Raw genomic sequence first — 16,618 nt, forward strand, 5'->3', positions numbered from 1 at the left:
TCACTAGAACTTAAGTGCAGGGGCCTGGGGCTGAAACAAACTCAGTTACATACTCATTTGTCTTGCTGCCTTCATACCTTGCAATCTTACTATAAATCAAGGAATGTTTTTGGTAGGGATAGGGCAGCTTTTTGCAATATCACGAAGGAAAACAAAAGATGTAGCCCACATTTTTTTGACAGGATCTTTCATGCAGCCCAGGCTGGCCTTGATCCTACTTCCACCTCCTCAGTGCTGGGATAATAGGGGTGTTTTATCAGGCTGCTAATGAGGTGCAGGGCCTCATGCATGCCTAGGCAAGCACTCTACCAACTAAGCAGTAGCCCAGCCTCAGCCTTTAGTTGAGTGCCACACGGAATGTAGTCAGAAGTCCTTGGTGGGCATCAGTCCATCCTCCTAGTTTGAGACAGTGTTTTTTTGCACGTGTCATGTTCTCTGGCCTTCTAGCTGCTAGAGAGTCCTGGGCTTCAGCTTCCTAGCTCTCAGAGGAACACTGGGATTATAGATGCCTGGCTTCATGTTGGTTCTACACTCAAACTCAGGGTCTTAGACTGCACTTCATGCACTGAGCCATCATCTTCCTTACTCTGTCTCCCTCAGTTCCCCCAATGTGCCTAGCTGCTGCAGTCCAGTATATCATACTGTAAACAGAAGCAACATGAAGGCAGGAAAACGGGCTAGGAAAGAATAGCTCTGGGCCTTGGAGAAGGCCCACCTATTCACTGACCCTGTACTAGAGAATTGGGCTTGTAGCCTCCTTCTAAGTAGCTGTGGTCTCTCCCAGGTGACAAGAACCAACTTCAAATACCATGCAAATTACATATGGCTCATTTGATCCCTACACCCCAGAGTTTGACTGGTAGAAAGTAAAAATCCCCACTGGAAAGAACTTGAAATTCTTTCCTCTTAGAGGAACAAACGAGAGGTAATGAATCAACTCTTTCCCTTCAGGAGCAGATGGCATTTCTTCCCTCAGTCAGACACCCATAATCACCTACCCAACATTCCCAGGACAGAGTGTGAGACTGCCAGGGCTCAGAGCAGTGTAGCCCCAGAGAGTGCTGGGGCTGTCAACTCTGCCAGAGACACAGTCCAGTATATCAAGAAAAGCCTGACACAACTTACTGTATCTTTTTTTTATTATTATTTTTTTCATTTTTTTCTTTCCTTTTTTTTAAGCACTAGTCTGTGCTTTGCGAACAGAATCAAGACATTAACAAAGATCAGCTTCTCTGAAGAAAAGCATTTCTATAGAACAAAGACAGCTACATGTTCGCTGCCATTACACAGCTCAAAGCAGGAAAAGAAAATATTTACAAAATACAAGTTTTTTTTTAAATTTTTGTCTTTTTTGGTTGTTTTTTTTTGTTTTGTTTTTTACAATGCTAAAAGGGTTATTCAGAATTTTCAACCTTATAAATAGAAGAAGCACTTTATGCATAGGGATATGGTGCATTATTGTTTAAAGAAACAATGACAAACCTTTAAACTTGCAAACAGAAAGAAAAAAAAAATCACTAATGTTGAAAATTGTGAAAAAACCCCAACCATTAAGCAGTCTGTCTACTATTTTTGTACGATTATAAAATGGCAGAAAAAGAAAATTCCTTTCCCCCTCCCTTTTTTGGTGATGTGATGATACATAAGACAGGCACAAGGCTAACAGGAGGTTGATGGGGAGGGGAAGGATGGAAACCACAGCTAGGACCAGACAGTGTTCCACAGGCAAGGGGAGCGGGGAAGAGGGGCAGGCTACGTGACTGTCTGACAGGGATGTGAGGGAAACATGACACGTCAACTAGTCAGTGAAAACATGATACAGAGTGATGCTATATAGGGGAGCGGGAGTGGGTTAAGAGTCCAAACCCTATTGTCATAGATGTTCTGAGTGCAAGGGCTAACGCGTCTGTGTGAGTGCACGGATGGGAGAGGAAGATGGGGACAGGTAGGATAGGGTGACCTGAGCAGCTGCAGCAGAGTGCTGCAGTCAAGGAGCCAAGATGGATGACCAAATGCAGATGAAACTGAAAGTCCAAGTGACAGGTGAAACTAGCCGTCCTGCTGGCCCAGAGCTCAGTGAAGAAGACATGGCCATCATAGTCAAAAGGCTGGCTTGGAAGGGTGCTCCTGCATAGAAGACCAAGGAGGGGGTGCCCAGCTACAGTGAGCCAAGCCACATATTGGAGGGAAGGGTAGGAGCCCAGACTGTTCCTGTTCTACCCCACCCTAACCGAAGGAGGCTGTACTGACCTGGAGTTTTCCACCCACTGCCACTTGGCACACCCTACCCAATAGGTGCAAGGGAGAGGGGCGATCATCTAGCACTGAGAAGCCCAGTGATGCAACAGTGCAGAGGATATGCAGGACTAGGCCAGCAGGTTCTCTTCCTGAACTTGTCTGCCAACTGGAGGAAGTGCTCAGGTGTGACATGAAAACAAAACAAGAAAACAAACAACAAAACCAAACCAACCAAAGGAGGATCTAAATTCCTTAAATTCACTAAAAACTGTGAAAATTTCCAGCATATGATGTTTGAATATCAAACGCAGAGATTTCTGAAGCTTTAATGCCAATAGTAGTGAGTCTGTATAGTCTCATTTTCCACTCATCTGTGAGCTGGGCGCTGAGCTGCAACTGTTGCTGCCAGATGCCGACTCTTGAGGGAGACAACAGGAGGCGAGGTGGGCGCCACCTCAGTCTCCCGGCCAGTTTTGCTGCCTGAGGTGCGGCGAGTGCAGCGGCCTGCTATGTCCTGTGCATCCAGCTGCTCCTCACCTTCTGCCTGGGGACTGTAGGCCAGAGGGAAGGTCCGCCGCTCCCATGGCTGGACAGACTGTGGATAGACAAGACAATCTGGTAATGACCTGCGCAAGCTTGTGGCCTGGAGCCTATGACCAGCCTGTCTACTATTATTGAAGAAAACTTATGAAGACTCCTCCCAAGGTGGGCACCATCTAAACAGTGACAACCACACTTCACTGCACTTCAAAACAAGGGAGAAGCTCTATCTTCAGCACATACTACTGTCCCCTCCCAATTCCTCCTCATATCCTGCCCTCCCTCATTCAAAGGAGGCACTCCTCACCTGTTCATCTAGACCTAGCTCTGGTGTGGAGCAACGGGTGTCTTCAGTGGCCAAGTGTCGCAGACTGTCCCGAGCCACAGGGGTGAGGGGGGCTGAGTGCAGTTCCGGGCTAATAGGACTCCTAGGAGATTGACTGTGGGAGAACTCTGACAGAGAGTGGCTACTACTGACATCAGGGGAGGCAGGCTGTGGGGTGGAGGGGTTGGCACTGCCCAACTGAGGGGTGGTTCGGCCGTCTGATGACCTGTAAGACCTATGAACCAAGGAATACACAAATGAGTGAGTACCTGAGTCACAGGCACTTCATCTATTTCTTTCTGAGGGGTAGTGAGAGGAGGTATATTTAAAAACAAACATCTACACCAAAGCAGTTAATTCAAACTGACAGCAACTGTGCTTTTCTAAGAGCCATTTAGTGTATGTACTTGTTCCCACTTTTACCCACATAGAGTATATATAACATAATATCTAAGAGCTGTAGAGTAACTATCAGCCTAAGAGAAAGCCCTGCCTAGTAAATTCATATTAGGGATTGGTTTAGGTTTTGAAAACAAGTCAAAGAAAAATAGGTGGTCTCCTGCCACTCTTTTAAGGAAATGATCCTTCCCTTCCACTGTGGGTCCTAGGAATTGAACTCAGGTCCATTAGACTTAGAAGGGAAGTACTTTTAATCCATTGAGCCACCCAAAGTTAATGTTGCAAAACCAATCCCCATCAAAAAGGCGATCAACTTGGGAGGCCTTCTAAACTCCTCTGGCTTAATTACCATGACAACCATTAGGTCAATACTTTCCCTGGGTACCATTTTTCCTCCCACTCGACAGATTCTGAGAACCTGTGCCTGCCCATTACCTGCTGCCCCGACGCTGGGGTGGCACACTTGTGGTCCACAGCCACCTTGCCCTCTCCATCTCCTCACATTTGGCATGTAGGGCAGCAAAGGCTGCATCAGATAGGTCCTCGATCTACAACAAAGCAGTTTCATTAATCTCCTTTCTCCAGGAAGCTAAGATTATCAATTGGCAGAATAAACCTAGAACCAGTCTCACCCCACTGCAGATGCTGCTAGTTAAGAAACAGAATACAACAATCTTGCTTTTTTTGTTGTTTGTTTTTTGAGACAGGGTTTCTCTGTGTAGCCTTGGCTGTCTTTGACTCACTTTGTAGACCAGGCTGGCTTTGAACTCACAGCGATCCACCTGCCTTTACCTCCCAAGTGCTGGGATTAAAGGCATGTGCTGCTACACCCAGTTTACAATTTTGCATTTGACACCCTGTGTCTTTTTTTTTTTTTTTAAGTTATGTGCATTGGTGTGAGGGTGTCAGATTTTGGAGTTACAGACAGTTTTGAGTTGCCCTCTGGGTGCTGGGAATTGAACCAGGGTCCTTTCGAAGAGCAGGCAATGCTCTTAACCACTGAGCCCCCACCCCTGTGTCTTAAGGCATTCCTCTAAGATAGTGTAACTATGGTATTACCTCCTCATTCTCTTCATCAGGACTCCCCTTCAGAGACTGAAGATCAACCTCTCGCCAGCTGCAAAACCCAGGAAGAATTAAAGCAGAAAACCATGGGACTGTAGGCAGGCTAACCCCACCACTACCCTCTGAATGCACATACCCTCATATGCACATACCCACAAAGGCCAGAAACACAAGCAGTAAGCTGAGGTTAGCAGTGAGGCTGATAAGACTGCCATACTCAAAGTCTTTGTATGTATTTTACTTATTGTATGTGAGTGCTGTATCTGCAGAGGAGGGCGCCAGATCACATCATAGATGGCTGTGAGCCACCACGTGGTTGCTGGGAACTGCACTCAGGGCCTCTGGGAGAGCAGGCGGTGCTCTTAACCACTGAGCCATCTCTCCAGCCCCCATACTCAAAGGTTTGCTTTTTTGAGACAGGGCTTCTCTGTGTAACCCTGGCTGTCCTAGACTCATACTGCAGACCAGGCTGGCCTTGAACTCACAGGGACCCATCTGCCTCTGCCTCCCAAATGCTGGGATTAAAGGTGTGCGCCACCACTGCCCGGCCATACTCAAAGTTTTAACTGTTTAAATAAACAGTATTTAATATTAGCCAATCTGTATCATGCAGGACATAATCTTTGAACTGGCCTTATAAAATTTTTAAGAAGTCTGGTTTGTATTGAGACAACAAATTCAGTATTTTAAAACATAGTCTATGTAGCCTGCCAGGTTTTGATCTTTGGTTGGTGGATTCATACAATGGATTTTGTGTGTGTGTAGTTTTCCAAGACAGAGTTTCTCTGTGTGTCCTTGGCTATCCTGGACTCGCTTTACAGACCAGGCTGGCCTTGAACTCAGTGATCCACCTGCTTCTCTGCCTCCCAGATGCTAGGATTAAAGGCATGCGCCCCCACACCCGGCTCATACAATGGATTAAGAGAAGCTAACATAGAAATAATTTTAGTCCTATGAGGCACTCCCATCCTCCACTAACACCCTCTTTTTTTAAAAAACAGTAGCCTCTCATTATGTAGCCCAGGCTGGAAGCAAACCTGTAACATCTCCCAATTGTGAAGACTGAAGGTATGCACCATCCACGCCTGGCAAGAGGCCACCCCCAATTAAATCAACAACACCCAACAACAACAAACCCCAAACATAAGTCTCATTCTATAGGCAAGGCTAAGTCTCATTTTGTAGCCCAGGCTGGCCCTGAAATGTCTACTCTCAGCCCTACAATGTCTGGTATTACAGGCATGAGCTATCTACCATGTCTGTTGATCCCTTTTTACTGTTGTTTTTGGAGATAAGGTGTAAACCCATAGCCCAAAGTGCACTCTAGGGAACTGGGATTACAGGGGTGGACCATTATGCCTGGTCCCAGACCCTTCCTTCTTTTAAAACGAAAACAAATCAAGGATAGGGACTGCTCAGTCAGAAGAGAAAAGGGTTTCTACCTTGGAGTAAGGATTTCTTTGTATTGTAGCTTTTCAACACGAGTTGTTGCAGCAACAGACATCGGGATGACAATGTTATTAATATCAAATGAGCTTTCCCCCCTTCTTCTTCTCACTGGCTGCTGTAAGACAGAAGTTTAAGTTTTAAAAGAGGCACAATGCTACAAATTTAAAATCAATCATATGACAGAAGGACCATGCACACAGGGTAGCAGTGGCTACCACAGCATCAACCCATATCTAACAGATTGTCTCTGGCAGCAGGGTTCTTGGGGTGCATGAGGGCTGGGGAGGAGATACCAGAGGCCAACCCAAAGAGTAAATTCCATTCATAAGGCACTCTCCCTGGCCTTCCTTCTCCTTTATGTGGAAATAAAATTACTACATTATACAGGGGGGTGTCTCTATTATGTCATCTTACTAACATTCCTCCTTTTCGCTTTGTTTTTCAAGACAGGGTTTTCTCTGTGTAGCCCTTGCTGTCTTTGAACTCAGAGATATGTCTACCTTTGCCACTATGGTCTGGCTTTAACATTCTTCTTTTAAAACCCTGTCTCAGGGGCTGGAGAGATGGCTCAGTGGTTAAGAGCACTGCCTGCTCTTCCAAAGGACCCAGGTTAAATTCCCAGCACCCACATGGCAGCTCACAACTGTTTGTAACTCCAAGATCTCACACTTTCACACGAATGCACATATATTAAAATTAAATAGTAAAATAAATAAATAAGTAAAAATAAAACCCTGTCTTAGAGCTGGAGAGATGGCTCTGTGGTTAACAGCTCTCATTGGCTACTGTTAGAGAGGCCCAGGGTTTAGTTTCCAGTACCAATACAACTGTAACCCCGGTTTCAGAAGATCTGGCATCCTCTGACATCCTTTCCTGATCTCTATAGGCACCGGGTACATATGTGGTACATATATATACATGCAGGCAAAACACATACATAAAAATAAACCTTAAAATTTGTTTTACCCCTTCCTCTTCTGACAATGACTTTGGCTGCTAAACACAATGTTTCCAATTGTTGGTGACTTAAGAGTAAATGCACTGAATTCTCTCACCAGAAAAAACGCTCAAAGAGCAGGCCCACCTTAATAAACCACCTTACCTTAGCTGCCATGAAAACACCTTCCTCTTGAAGCTCTCAACTCTTCAGCTAAGTCTGTCCCAACCACCTTCTCAGCCCTTACATAACTCTCAACTTTCTATTATTTTTGGGAAGAGAAGAATGGAAGGATACTGAGAAGAAGGACCTGTCTATAGCTTCCACCACCCCACCCCACCCCACCCCTGCAAACAAAGAAAAAAGAAATGTGTTTCCACAGTAAGTGGCAACATTAAACCTTTGGGAAAACAAGACTTTCAAGGGTCCAATAACAGAAGCAGAGTTGGGCATCTATGGTAGATAGGACACTAAGAATGAATAAAGCCAGTTGTGGTGCTGCACATCCTTAAGCCCAGCACTTGGGAGGCAGATGTAGGCAGATCTTTGTGAGTTCAAGTTCTAAGACAGCTAGAGCTATAAGGAAAGACTCTGTCTAGGAAGAAAGAAAGAAAGAAAGAAAGAAAGCAAGCAGAGAGCCAAATGACTGAGTCTCTTAGAAGAAAAACTCTATTAGCTGCTTCTGCCCAGAGAACAAATACCTTATCCTGAAACAGCCTGTTAAATGACCTGTAAGAGGCCATAGGGAAACTGTGAGATGACAAACACGTTGTCATGGCAACAATACAGCTGGAAACACCCAAGAGGCTGCATTCATACCCAAACCACCAAGTGTGGTCAGCCCACAGGGAGGGGGTAAGAAAGATGAGCTACTGCCACCAACTATTAGATCTCCTTGGAAGGTGAGATAATTTATTCATTTCATTATCTTAGACACTGTAAGACTACTAAAGATATGAGATGGTGTCATGAATGACTTCAAGTCACATTTTTCAATTCCCTTCTGTATCATAAGACTAGACTGTCAATGACCTCACAAATTTTGGGTCATAGCTTAACTAAAGTAAGCACAGCCTAACAGAAGTATAGGCTTCTGTCACTGTCACATCTTTGCTTAAGTTCTATGATCCACACAAGACATGAATCTTGATGAAGCTCTGGGAGAGACAGCATTCCTGAACCTTAGCCAAATAAAGGATCCATTCTTCCTCCCCACTCAACAGATTCTGGGAAACTGTGCTCCAAAGCTGAGAACTTCCCTGAGACTTCCCAGGCCTCTGGCCTGTACCCTCCACTTGAATACCTGATTCTGCTAGCACTCTTTCAATTCAATTTAACTACCTTTTTTCTTTCTTTCTTTCTTTTTAAGTTTATTTATTTATTATTATGTATACAATACCCATGCAGCCAGAAGAGGCACCAGATCTCATTATAGATGGCTGTGAGCCACCATGTGGTTTCTGGGATTTGAACTCAGGACCTCTGGAAGAGCAGTCAGTGCTCTTAACCTCTGAGCCATCTCTCCAGCCCTAACTGCCTTTTCTTATTTAAGGTAAAAAAGATCTGTGTGAGAGAGCATCGAGAACAGCAAGACGAAGGGCGTAGTGGCCCACGCCTTTAATCCCAGCACTGGGAGGCAGAGGCAGGTGGATATCTGTGAGTTTGAGGCCAGCCTGGTCTACAAAGAAGAGCCCAGGACAGCCAGGGCTCTGTGTAACAGAGAAACCCTGTCTCAAAAAACAAAACAAAACAGAACAGCAAGTCATTTCTAAACCTTGTTCCACAAAAATCTGGCCCCACCTCTTATATATTTTTTGGGTGGTCTTACTACGTAGTCCAAGCTGGATAGCTTCAAACTCATGTTCCCCCTGCCTGGTTTCTAAATTTTTCTAAGGATTTTTTTTTTTTTCAAAGTCACTGGATTTCAAGAAACACACAAAGTAAACAAAATTACTTTAAAGACCACTAAGATGATTTTAATACAAGCAATGACCACTGGGAAGCACAGCTACAAACACTTTGAAAAACACCTTGCTTCTCAACCTAAATTACTGTATTACTAATTACTGTTAAATAACTTTTGTTTCCCTGAATCAATGAGGCAATAAAGAATCTAGAGAAGCTGGGTGTGGTAGCAATTATCTTTTTAACCCCAGAACTTGGGGAAGAAGAAGCAGGAAGATTTCTGTGAATTTGAGGCCAGTGAGCTATATAGGACAGCCAGGACTACACAGAGAAATCTTGTCTCAAAGAAAAAGTGGCCTAAAATATTAGCACAACGCTATGCATAAAGTCTTTACTTACTAAGTTTAAATCCCAAATGATGTAGGTGTATCTAAGTCAATATTCTCCAGGTTCAACAAGGCTGACAGGAGGAAACAAGAAAAACAAACAAACAAACAAAAAAACCAGGCTGGAGAGATGGCTCAGCAGTTAAGAGCACTGTCTGCTCTTCCAGAGGTCCTGAGTTCAATTCCCAGGAACCATGTGGTGGCTCACAACCATCTATAATGAGATCTCATGCCCTCTTCTGGACTGCAGGTGTACATGCAGGCAGAGCATTGTATTCATAATAATAAATAAATATTAAAAAAAAAAAAGAAGAAGGAAAAAAAAAAAAAACCCCAAAAAACAAACAAAACAAAACTTACCAAGTCTTAGACCTTAGAGTTCAGATTCCGAGACAGGGGTTCTCTGTGTAGCCTTGGTTGGTCTGGACTCTATCGACCAGGCTGGCCTCGAACTCACAGAGATCCACCTGCCTCTGCCTCCCAAGTGCTGGGATTAAAGGTGTGTGCCACCACGCCTGGCTTGAGTTCAGATTTTTAATGAGATTGATTCTCTTCTCTATCCTCTGATTATATGAAACCCTTTGCTAGTGTTTGGTTGAGTATGTGAGGACGACTATATGCCTCATTTGTGTGTACACAAAGTCTCTGAGTGGACAAGGTGAAGAAGGCTATTTGGAAGAGACAGTCTGCTCTGTAAGAGCAAAAAATAGTGTGAGTCTGTACCTGATTCCAGGAGCTTAGTGAGCATATGTTGTGAGCTCAGGGCTTCTCTAACACCCTTTATCAGGCCAAAGCTGTGTGGAACACTGGTGAGAGAGCAGACTCAGCAGTCAGACTGCAAGGATCTGAATCACAATCACAACCCTCACAGGTTGCCTGACCTTATGAAATACACTCAACCTTAGAAGCCTCAGTGTTCTTTCTTTCTTTCCGAGACAAGGTTTCTCTGTGTAGCCTTGGCTTTCCTGGACTCGCTTTGTAAACCAGGCTGGCCTCAAACTCATATCAATCCACCTGCCTCTGCCTCTGCCTCCCCAGTGCTGGGATTAAAGGCGCGTGCTACCAACCGCCTGGTGGGAAGCCCTAGTTTTCATGTCCACAAAAAAATGAGGATTCAGAACACTATCAAAGGATAGGGTAGAATAAAATGGGACGGCAACATATGTGCACTGATCTTTTTACCTTAAGTTTCTGAGTGCTAGAATTACAGACTGGTGGTATCAGTAGCACAAGTGATTAATAAATATCACAACATCAGAGTTGTTGTTATTACTATTAGGGTTTTTTAAAGACAATGTTTCTCTTGTGTAGCCTTGGCTGTCCTGGACTCACTTTGTAGATCAGGCTGGTCTTGATTGAACTCACAGGAGTCTGCCTGCCTCTGCCTCCCTGAGTGCTGGGATTATAGGCACACAGTACCATGCCTGGGTCCAGAGTTTATTATTACAAATACAGTTACACTCGTCATTGTAATTACTACATGAAGAATGTTTATATTCAGCTTATAGATGTATTTAATGAGACTATGTCTGGAAGGGCTAAGCCAATCCTGAATGGCATTTGACAGTATTGGTGAGAAAGCAGACTCTGTCATCAGACTGTAAGGGTTTCAATCACAATTACAACCCTCACAAGCTAGTATAAAGAAGGAAGGATGCGTTAAGTTATGCATATACTAAATGTAAGCATGGTCACAGTAGCCTACAGCATCATAACTTTTCTGCACACCTGAGAAAGCATTGATTCTGCCTTTTCCCAGTGTTCATTCTTAGCATCTTACTGCCATTTGTCAATAACAGAAACAAGGAAATTGACTATTGTCTTGAATGCCTATAAAAAGCTTTCCTTTATCCCTGTTCACTTGTTGGCCTAAAAAGACTAGGGCCACAGTACTCAAGTTCTCGGTGAAACAGATCCCAGTCACAAAGCACCTTCAGAAAGCCTGTCTCTAGACTGAGGGTAGGTCAGACTATGCCTACTATGGACAAGGCCCTAGTACTCTCCTGCTCAAAAACCAACCAACCAAATCCATCATCACCACCAACAAAAAACCACACCCTTGCCTCTACAACACATGGCTTAGCAGAGGATCAAGTATTGTAACTATACTCTACATTGGTCTCTACAGCAATTATGAGTGCCCTATGCTTGGTAGAATGTCCTATTAATCCACACAAGTACTTACAGATGTGCTGGCTGCAACTTGTGAACTAGAGCTGGTGGGCGTGGAGGTGTCTGATGAGGTGGAGAGTTGTCTCACCAGGGGGCTGTGTGGTGGTTGGTGGGTAGCTGTCAAGTAGCTCGAACTGCTCATGTCTGTGTGATGCTTCAACACTGCACAAGTCAACAGAAAAGAAGAATACATGGCTAAGTGGCTATTGTAGCCAGTTTGACTTCTAACATATGCTAGGAATGCCAGCAATACACACTAAAGGCAAAAAAAAAAACAAAACAAAACAAAAAAAAACCCTTTGAAGCCTAGAGGGTAAAAAGCTGCAGCAAACTAGTTGATGGTAACTAGGGGTCTGGGTGGATATTACAGCAGTAAGAAGTAACCTGCATTTAGAAGCAATGGTGTCTCCTACTATGCCTTTCTAGAGTGATGGGCAAAGCTTGGGCTGTCCCAGAAAGCTCTGAGCAAGTGCCAATGCAGGTAGAGGTGCCGGGCCTGGCCCTACCTTCACTTCTCTCAGATGAATGGTCTCGCAATCTCATTTTGCTGTGATTTGGGTCATGCACAGGTGGTGGTAGGTTGAGCAAGCGCTCTGCTTTTGAAGCTGTCACTCGCTCCACCATGGGCACAGCCCCCACATCCTCTAAGTGCTGCCTGTGGGTCCTGTCAGGCCGGGTTTGGTGATGGGACAGCTCTGAAGAGGGGAACAAAAAAGAGCTGTGAAGTACATTTACTCAAATATTATTTGAGTTCTGAGCTCTTCAGTTCTCCTTAGGCCAATGTTATATATATACCCAGGGCGTAGGATAGTCTTTACAATTTAATCTTCTAGTTAGTGGCACAATAGCCAGGAATAGGGACAGGGAGTCACAAACAGAAATGTTAATATCAGGCTTCAGAAGTCAGTCTGCCCACAGGTGAACCCAGTATCATTTTACTGCTGGCTATTCAATGAGCAATTTGGGTCCTGCCTGTTTAAAATAGTTTCCAAAGTCTATCTGCAAGCACCCAAAACAAGCAGACATGGTAAGCTCAGAGTTGAATTTCTACTCAATTACTAAACGCTTTCCCCAATTCCAGAATCCTGGCATAGCAAACCAGTAACTTAAAAATATAAACGGTATACCACGCAGCAATAGTGACTCCGGAGGACTTCTCAATTTCCTGAAACTTACTGGCTGTTGTAAGGAAGGAGTTGACCAACTTGTGCCTGTCTTTACGAACTGGATCTGACAGACTGCATGGCATGGGTACTCTGTGCTTAAGTGAAAACTTTTTGGTAGATTTGATCTTGTCAAAAGGCTTGTTTTGCCACTGAGACTTCAGCATGCTCTGGAAGTGCAGGCTTGTGGGAACATCTGTAAGAAACATGAAACATTGCAGGTTAGTCAAAAAACCTGGCTTCTGGGCTCCTCTTGTCCTTGAAGACCCACTTAATGTAAACTCTAATGATGGTCATTCTAGTTATAAATAAGGAAGTAGTGTTGTCACGTTAGCCTTTTATTTACAAGTTCCAGTCAAGGTAAAACTATAACTTTTTTTTGTTATATTGATACTAAGATTTCCCTTTCCATGTATCACTGTAAGTTTTTTTGGTCTTACTGGTGTGGCAGATTATAAACTTCCTATTATGATTCTTCTAGAAACTTAAATTTAAACCCACTTCTATATGTATGAGCATGATACACTCATTCAGCAATTATTTATGCTCCCATGGGCATAAGCTGGTTCTGTGATACAATACACCCTATGGGCTGAACAGTTTAGAACATGCACCTCTTTCCCTGTTTACTTTTTTTTCCTTTTGTGGTGCTAGAGATTGAACTCTGGCCATATGTTTCTACGTGTATTCAAGATAAATCCCCCAAGACCTATTTAGATTTTCTTAATTTCTTCTATGACATTTGGTAGTAATCAATAAAGTTTATCCCTTCACCCAGTCAATGGAAGTTGAGAAATTGTCCTGCTATGTACCAGAGACTGGTCCCCTACCTTGGGGCTTCAAGGTACTGAGATTATAAGGTTCTTTTTGTTTGTTTGTTTTTGTTGTTGTTGTTGTTTTATTTTTTTTAAAGGTTAATTTATTAATTATGTTTACAGTGTCCTGCCTGCACGTATGCCTGCAGGCCAGAAGAGGGCACCAGATCTCACTTTAGATGGTTGTGAGTGGTTTTAGAAACAGGGTTTCTCTATGTATCTCTCTGGCTGTCCTGTCCTGCGTAGACCAGGCTGGCACTGAACTCAAAGACACTCCTGCCTCTGCCTCTAGAGTGCACACGCCATCATCTACTGGTTTTGTTGTTCTTTTGTTTTTTCAAGACAGGGTTTCTCTGTGGTTGTTATCTTGGCTGTGCTGGACTCTCATTGTAGACAAGTCTGGCTTTGAACTCACAGAGATCCGGATGCCTGCCTCTGCTTCTAAGTGCTGAGATTACAGGCGTGTATCGCCACACCCAGCCCATGTCTGTTTTTTTTTAAACAACAAGAAGAAGCATTTTAAATTTGTATGTATGTGTGTGCTGTGTGTAAGGTGCATAGCGCAGGTGTCTATAGAGGCCAAAGGCTTCAAAATGTCCTCAGATCAACATGACTTCTGGGAACTTGTTACAATCAAAGAAAAGTCTCAGTCTTTGATTTTACCAATGAGGACTCAGGAGCCAGATGCTGGGGTGAAATTTTGCTAGCTCGGAGAGGCAGAGAAAGCACCCAGCTGACCTTCATCCTCAGCCAAAATTCCAGAAAGAGCTGGGCGTGGTGGCATACACCTTTAATCCCAGCACTCAGGAGGCAGAGGCAGAGGCAGGTGAATCTCTGTGAGCTGGTGGCCAGCCTGGTCTACAAAGTGAGTCCAGGACAGCCAAGGCTACACAGAGAAACCCTGTCTCAAAAACCATTAAAAAAAAAAAAAAATCCCAGAAAGAAAAAGCCCTTTCTCCTTCTCCAGGCTGTCTTAAATACCTTCCTCTCAATGTCCCTCTCTCCTGTTTTAATGCCTGTCAGCTGGTTACTTGCTCTTCCTCTTGACTCAGGGTTAAAGTTATTCAATCCTGTTTACAGAAAGCTCTTGGATTTAAAGGTGTGTGCTAGGGTTAAGCCAGGCCACAAGCACTTGTTTAAGTAAACAGAAAGCTCTAGGACAGTTCAATCTCGGGGTTCACAATGAGATCAAATATCCTGCAATAGGAACTGAACTCTGGTCTTCTTCAAGAGCAATATGCACTTAACAGCTGAGCCATCTTCTCCAGACCCCTCAATTCTGGTAGGTTTTTTTTTTTTTTTTTTTTTTTTTAATTCATTTGAAATAGAGTCTATTATGTAGCTCTGGCTATCTTGAAATCTGCTATGTAAACTAGGCTGGCCTTGAACTCTCAGAGATTCACTGGTCTCTGAGTGTAGGCCACCATGTCACCATCATACTGAGTCACAGACCTGGCTACATGAGAGACACTGTCTCAAAAACAAACGCCCATGCCACTCCACAAACAAGAAAACAACCCATCTGTAAGATATATTTACCCAATAGTGGCACAAATGTTAAGGGTGTAAGCAACCACTTAAAACCAACCAACCTGGACTTAAGGCCTACCTCATGAGCTAGAACCCATACCTGACACTGCTAAAGTAGCCAAGAACCTGAGACTATAGAGGTCATGAACCCATAATAGTAGCAGAAGAGAAAACCTACTATTATTCTGCTAAAGGAACAGCAATGAAAGGAATCTTAATGACATATTACTATACCCATAGATCAGAACACTACTCGGCCCTCGTCATGATTCTTCTTGCAGTAGAGATAGTAATTAACACAGAAACCCACAAATGTAAAATGTGCTGATGATAGACTTTTAGTCACTAAGCCCTAAATGGGATAAAAACAACAACAACAACAACAACAACAACAACAACAACAACAACAACAACAAAGCCAAACTCTCTCCCCTCAAAGATCTATGAGATAAAGAGTGTAGAACAATTAAGTGGTGGTAGGCAATTTCAACTAAACAGCATCTTCCAGACACAATAGGACCCACATGTATGAACTCAGTGACTGTGGCAGCATACATTATGACCTTCACAGGTTCAAACCACACAAATTGCAGTATTGGGAGTACAAGTAGACACATAAAGTTCCACTTCTAAGCAAAAAGCTATTTGTAATTGATACCTGTTGATAAAGAGAAAATCATTTTTCTCTAATTGTGGGTGCATCAACCACACCCTAGGGCAAGAGTAGTTGTCCCACACATAACTGATTTCATGTTTTTTTGTTTTTGCTTTCTTTCTTTTTCTTTTTAAAGGCAGGGTTTCTCTGTGTAGTCCTGGATGAATTGGAATACTTTGTAGACTAGGCAGGACTAAAATTCAGAGATGCAAGTGCTGGGATTATAGGCGTGTGCTGCCACCACCACCCAGTTGGACTTCATTTTATGAGGGATTTTTATTTTGTCCTGTCATTTTTATTTATTGGTTTCTTTCTTTCTTTTTGAGAAAGAGAAAGAACATTAAGTTGGGTGGGCATGAAGATAGAGAGGACCTAAAAGAGAGGAAAGAATATGACCAAAATGTATTACATAAAAATTTTTTTAGGCTGGGCAGCATGCATGCCTTAGAAGGCCATCACTTGGATCTCTGAATTTGAGTGAGTTCCAGGATAGCCAAGACTACACAGAGAAACCCTGTAACAAGGTGGGTGTGGGTGGGAAGAGACTCAAAATGATTCCCAACAAGCAAACAAACAAATATCATGGGTATTATATTAACAAATTTTAAAATGCCAGTTTTTAATCAAAAAGTGTATGCTGGGGCTAAATTGATGGCTTGGCTAAAAGCACTTATTGTTCCATTACAGGACTAGATTTTTGATACCAGATTATATGTCAGGTGGTTCAAAGTTACAAGGAATATGTAACTACACCAATTAAGCTATACTGCATACCCCTATACAAATGGATTTACTGTGCTTATGAATTTAATGAAAACTTACAACCCTCTTACCCCCAGCATCTACAACCACAGCCAGAAACATAGGCATAGGTAAACACAGACAAGCCTTTGAAAATATGACACAAATAAACCATGTCTTGAAAAACCAAAAAGAAAAGGAGGCGGAATTGTGGTGGTGGTGGTGTGTTATCTAAGTACTGCTTCAACTTGGTCTAGCTCCACTTCCTGCGTTTTTGTTTCACTGTGTAGCCCTGGCT

The 16,618-nt window shown here is 43.4% G+C and overlaps 1 protein-coding gene across 7 annotated transcripts in view; it reads right to left on the bottom strand.

The window, feature by feature from the left end:
* Positions 1–1,340: 1,340 nt before the first annotated feature.
* The window catches only part of Kansl1 (KAT8 regulatory NSL complex subunit 1), a 128,752-nt gene continuing 113,474 nt past the window's right edge, over positions 1,341–16,618 (bottom strand). For 6 of the 7 annotated variants that reach the window (XM_051158835.1, XM_051158834.1, XM_051158832.1 and 3 more), the window contains 8 exons: positions 12,593–12,775; positions 11,923–12,111; positions 11,430–11,578; positions 6,010–6,131; positions 4,562–4,619; positions 3,938–4,050; positions 3,086–3,338; positions 1,341–2,833 (listed from right to left, as the gene is read on the bottom strand). In XM_051158835.1, coding sequence (XP_051014792.1) covers positions 2,606–2,833; positions 3,086–3,338; positions 3,938–4,050; positions 4,562–4,619; positions 6,010–6,131; positions 11,430–11,578; positions 11,923–12,111; positions 12,593–12,775 — 1,295 coding nt within the window. In that variant the 3' untranslated portion in view covers positions 1,341–2,605. The remainder of the gene's footprint in view (positions 2,834–3,085; positions 3,339–3,937; positions 4,051–4,561; positions 4,620–6,009; positions 6,132–11,429; positions 11,579–11,922; positions 12,112–12,592; positions 12,776–16,618) is intronic. The other variant, XM_051158838.1, reaches the window with a different exon arrangement.

Source organism: Acomys russatus, chromosome 16, assembly GCF_903995435.1.
Source record: "Acomys russatus chromosome 16, mAcoRus1.1, whole genome shotgun sequence".
NCBI lineage: Eukaryota > Metazoa > Chordata > Mammalia > Rodentia > Muridae > Acomys > Acomys russatus.